Genomic DNA, 4,999 nt, shown 5'->3' on the forward strand with positions numbered 1-4,999 from the left:
AGGCACCATGGCAGAGACCAGTTAGAAGCTGAAGCTAGAGGCTGGAGTCGTTGTTCTAGAACATGCTGGGCTGCTGAGCTGGGCCCCCGGCAACAGTCAGATGAGCCCAGGTCAGCCACCACCCACCACGAGGTCCTCCCCATAGCCCCCTTCCTCCAGCGCCCTCTGCCAGCCCTCTGGTTGGAAGTTACCCTCTCCCAAGAAAACACTACCAGGAGAGATTTCAAACACGATGTATCTTCTGCAAAAAGACAACGACCTTACGAATGGCATTCTCCTTTCTGTAATAACGTATTTAGCTGTACCTCCCCTCCACAAGCCCCCCCCCCCCCAGAGTGCAGTGACCTCTCACCTCCATGATTTGTAGGCACACGCAACAGCTAGGGAGTTAGGCGGGAGACAGACCCGCTGCCTGCTGTTCGGAGCGAGGGGTGGTACTGGGGCTAATGACAGGAAGCAACGGGCTCAAGGCCTTGCTTTGAAAACCAGATCCCCAATATTCAAAATAAACCCCAGACCAGCAACAATTCAAATAACATTATATATTACTTAAGACGTAGTACAAATTTTTGCATCACAAAGCAGAAAGCCCCCTATTTGCAACTACAGTAAAATTAGTCCACGTCTAGCTGGGGAAGCTGGAGGAGAATAAACAGTCGTTCGTTTCTCATACTTGACTTGGTCTTAGTGTGGCTGGAAGAGTTCAAGTCCTCTGGCTATGAGATTTTTGGTCGAGGTGTTTCACATAATCCTGGACCCACTTCTCCTTTGGGTCGGCGCAGATAGCTTTGGCCAGTTTTGTGCTGAAGCTATGGATGAAGGAGGGCTGCACGGTTAGGGGGAAGTCCGGGTTTTACCCGAGAGATGCCTCACTGGGCTCTCAACCCTGCCTGGTCCACCTGCTGCAGGGGAGGGATCCTCTCTGGGAGAGGAGGAAATCGGGGTGTGGGAAGAAGGGGACTCTGGAGGTAGTCACTGTTCTTGGGGGCCCCGGAGAAGCTGACCTGGCCTCCGCCAAAGCAACGTGGAGACGGAGCGAGCGCCCATTCAGGGAGCGGGTGCGGGAGCCGGCCCCCTCCGGGCCTGTTTGTGAAGCAATCATAGTCTGGGAAAATCTTATCCCCTGAGAATAAGATCCCAAAGTGGTCTGATGCCTGTCTTCTGGGGTAGAACTTTGGAGCAGGGGATGTGGGAATGGGGTGGGGTGCGGTCAGGTAGGGGGTGAGCAGAGTTTTTCTACTTACATGACAGCTTCCCGGGGACAGTGGCTGCTGGTGATTCGATAGCTCTCCAGCTTCCGAAAGGGGATCTTCTTATTGTTAAATGTGAAACAGCAAGTGAATGGGGCACTGAGGGCATCTAGAAACAAGGTCACAAAGAAAAAGACTTTTAGGAGAGTCTAGGTTTTTAGGTTTTTTATCAGCTTGAACACAGCAGGAAGTGCCTGTAGGGAAAGGAAAGGAAAAGAGATAGACGTGGATCTTATCCACCTTAAGTCCAGCGCTCCTGTGCAGACCCCTGAGATGGGGGAGGGGGGGTGGCTAGAATATCACAGCTGCGTGGTGGGACAGGTCCTGGCTCCGGGGCTCCAGGTGCAGGGTTTGGGAAGCTCAGCCAGGGTCAGAGAAAAGGCCCTGGGTTTGGAGTGAGAAGCTTAGGTTTTCTTCTGTCTCTGCAATGGCTGGAAACGGGCAGGTAGGACCCGTCCTGTCCCCAGCATGGCCTTCAGCTTCCTGTCTTTAAAATTAGACTTTCAAGGGAAGCTCTGAGGACTCCCATGGCTCAGATAGGCTCAGAAGTGGGGCACTTCAGCTTCGGGCTTTCTAGAAGGAGAAGAAAACAAAAAGAAAGAGAGAGGACAGGAAGGAGGGAGAGAAGGGCTTACCTGGTTGGGCGAGCACCTGGATGCTGAGGGCGGCAGCTATGAGCAGCAGGCAGAGAAGCGTTGCCGAGACCTTCATGTCGGTGGAGAGCGGGGAGCTTGGGAGTGAGTGCGAGCTGGGGGTGCCTGGGCCGGGCTCAGCCTCTCTGCTACTCGGGTGGCTGTGCCAGCCTTTTATAGGAAGCAGAGAGGGTAGGAGCTCCCAGAGGGATGCCTGCCTGGCAGGGTCATGGTCAAGTTAAGATGCAGGGCCCTCCTGAATGTACTGAGCTGGAGGTTGGCTGCCAGGAGTTTTCCAGGAATTTCAAGAAGGAAGCTGTGGGCTGGAGCAGGGCAGGCACCGTTTCCTTCCAGCTGCCCAGGCCACAGAGAGGAAGAGGAAGAACAGATGGGCCACCACTTGCCATGGGAGTGCTCCAAGGAGCTGTCCCGTGGCCTTGCTTTCTCCACAACCAGAGAAAAAAGCCTAAGGGCTTTGCATGGGCGGTGTGTTTAGTCCTGACCGGGTGTATCCCGTTATCATCATGCCCATTCACAGATGAAGACACTGAGGCTGGGGGAGCTGAAGTCACTGGCCCAAAGCCTTGTGGGAAGTGAGTGCGGCTGCCGGAAGAGAAAGCTGGTCTGTTTACATACGATCACCATGGCCTTTCCCACTGTCTTGAGCGTACAAGACTTTCTCCGAGCAGTTTTACGTGGCAGCCGCATACCTGAGACGAATCAAAACCAGGTTCAGAGGACAGGGGCTCCTCTTGTCACCTCTTAGTGTCCCCTTCTGCCCCTCAGGCCCAGAAGGCTATGGTTTGAAACCCACTGATTTGTCCAGGCCCCTTGTTTTCTGGAAGGACCATGGAGTTTCTAGAGCTATTGCCGGGAAGGCAGTTGCAGGGTAGAGCAGAGTGGGCTCTTTGCTTCTGTGCCTGCCACCCTCCCCCACCCCGCAAAGAGCGTGTAGCTGAGCTGGAGCTTGGGGTGGGCATCCCCATGGGCCCAGTTTGGACCCAGGACCCAGGAGGGGGAATGACCTTGGACTGCGGGAGACCACCTGGGAAGGCACTTGGCCTGAGTGGTCTGTTCCCCATGCTCCCTCCCGGCTCCCAGACTTTGCTTACATTTTGCACCTGCCTGGAATCCTTTCTAGTCTAGTGGGTCTTTCCCCTCTAGCAAAACAAGTCCAGTGAGGGTAAAAGCGCAGAAATAAACAGCTAGGATTAGTGAAACAGAAAATCCTATGCCCTAAAAAGGTGGATGGACACTCCACGTCAGTTCTTGGACAAGCCTATAATGCTCTCCTGTGAGTGACCATGGAAAAAAGCAAAAAGCACAGATCGCCACAGCAGGACAAAGGAAGAGGCTGTCGCCACAGAGCCCTAGACACCGGAGGGAAAATTGGACCCTTATGCCAATAAATTTAACTTAGATGAAATGGATGGTTTTCTAAAAAATATAACTTACCAGACGCCAAAGAAAAATAAAAAAAAAAAAAGAGTAATTCTAAAACTACTGAAAAATGGAATCAGTCATTGAAAATCCTCCCACAAAACGTCCTCCAGCTCTAAAGGCTTTAATAACTAGTTCCTTCAAGCATTCCAAAAACTAATAATTCCAGTCTTACACAATTTGTTCCTGAGAAAATCAAAAGAGTGTGTACTCCAACACATGTTACGAGTCTTACGTAACTTTGACACAAACACTTGTCAAGAGCGACATGAGGAAGGAAGCTTGTCCCTCCGGACATGCATTCCGTTCTTGTCCATCCTCTTCTCTGGCCCTGGGAAGCCAGCCTGTGTGGATTACAGCAGTAGGACTGCAGGTCTTCTGGCTTCAGCTTGGGTTTCGGCACTAGGGAGCCCCTCGAGGTGTGGGAGAGAGAGAAGAGTAAGGTGAGGTGCTTTTCTCTTTGCTGCCTCTCCTGGACCTCAGCCTGGAGGCAGCCTTCAACCAACGGCTTTCATTTCTCTGCGGAGGCAAGTGGGGAGGGTATCCCCCATCCTTTCTTCCTTGGGTCTGGGGGCAGTCCCCACACTGTTACTAACCTCACAGTACTAAAACACCCCTTCGGTTTCTCCACACTCAGCCCACATCTTGCTAAACAGCCTCTTTATCAATCCATTCCCAGATCCTTCAAATTTAACTGTAATCTATTCCTTACTAGGACCCTGACTGGCATAGGTTTGGACCCAGGACCAGAAGCGGCTCCTGGAAATGGTCCTTCCACATGGGATGCTGGGATTGGGTTGCTCGTCTATTTTAGAAGCACCATAAAAGCATCTCTTGGCATGGTGATTCCTTAACTCATCACGGGTAGTTGTGTGACGGACTGTGTTCTAAGAAGCCTGCAGGTGATTCTGGTGTGCACTCAAGTTTGAGAACCATGGACTTACAGCATATCCCACGGCTATCTCTGATCTCTAGCGAAGCCACCAGAGAACCCTGACAAAGGATGTGTCTGGGGGCCTCCCCTGGGGTGCAGTGAGTGGATGGTTGAGCAGCTTGCCCACAGAGATCCGTTTCAACAGATCCACTTCCCTGAGCCGTTGGACTCCTTCCTAACATCCCAGGGAAGTCCCTGCATTGCAGCTTTATTAACTGCAGGTTCTTTTTAAGGCTAATCAGCCCATCGAACCGAGCCTTAACATCACTTCCAGGTACTTGCGCCAACACATTATATCCCCAATTTGCAGCAAGTATGCCTAGATCAATGCATTGGAATGCCTGAGCCTTGCGTGTTATGCCCACTAGTAGCCACTCCTACACATGCACCCCGAACTTTCCTCCAAATCAAGGGGGTGAAGGGGCATCCAAGCCTGCCTATAAGGACTCCTGTCTGTCCTTCCCTCTACTTCAGGACCTGATATCTCACAGGAGCGTGTGTTTAGAAGCCTGGGATCTGGAGTCAGCCCGGATGGCTTCCAGTTGCAGATCCACCATTCACCGGTCATGTGATTTAGAGCACACTGCTTACCTCTCTAGGCCTCTAAGAGGAAACGGATGGTTAATTATTACCTCATTTTGTTGTCAGAGTTGAAGAAGGTACTGCACAGAAAGTGCTCGGCACGGTGCCAATAATCTCCATTTCTAACCAGTGGTGCTCCTGCCTCTGGTCTGGGGCCCATG

General features: G+C 52.1%; 1 protein-coding gene across 1 annotated transcript; it reads right to left on the bottom strand.

Annotated features, from left to right (window-relative positions):
• Positions 1–537: 537 nt before the first annotated feature.
• On the bottom strand, positions 538–2,232 carry LOC113268977 (C-C motif chemokine 13-like). The gene is made up of 3 exons (XM_026517619.4): positions 1,886–2,232; positions 1,245–1,359; positions 538–809 (listed from the first exon to the last, which is right to left on the bottom strand). Exons 1-3 carry the CDS (start codon positions 1,959–1,961, stop codon positions 704–706), a joined length of 297 nt encoding a protein of 98 aa, XP_026373404.1. The 5' UTR covers positions 1,962–2,232; the 3' UTR covers positions 538–703.
• Positions 2,233–4,999: the final 2,767 nt, after the last annotated feature.

The sequence above is a fragment of the Ursus arctos genome, unplaced genomic scaffold, assembly GCF_023065955.2.
Source record: "Ursus arctos isolate Adak ecotype North America unplaced genomic scaffold, UrsArc2.0 scaffold_24, whole genome shotgun sequence".
NCBI classification, from domain to species: Eukaryota; Metazoa; Chordata; class Mammalia; order Carnivora; family Ursidae; genus Ursus; species Ursus arctos.

Coding starts and splice junctions, on each gene's coding strand:
- LOC113268977 (XM_026517619.4), bottom strand. CDS start 1,961: ATGAAGGTCTCGGCAACGCTTCTCTGCCTGCTGCTCATAGCTGCCGCC. Junction 1,360..1,885: donor CCAGGTGCTCGCCCAACCAG/GTAAGCCCTTCT, acceptor CCTTGTTTCTAG/ATGCCCTCAGTGCCCCATTC. Junction 810..1,244: donor TGTCCCCGGGAAGCTGTCAT/GTAAGTAGAAAA, acceptor CTTCATCCATAG/CTTCAGCACAAAACTGGCCA.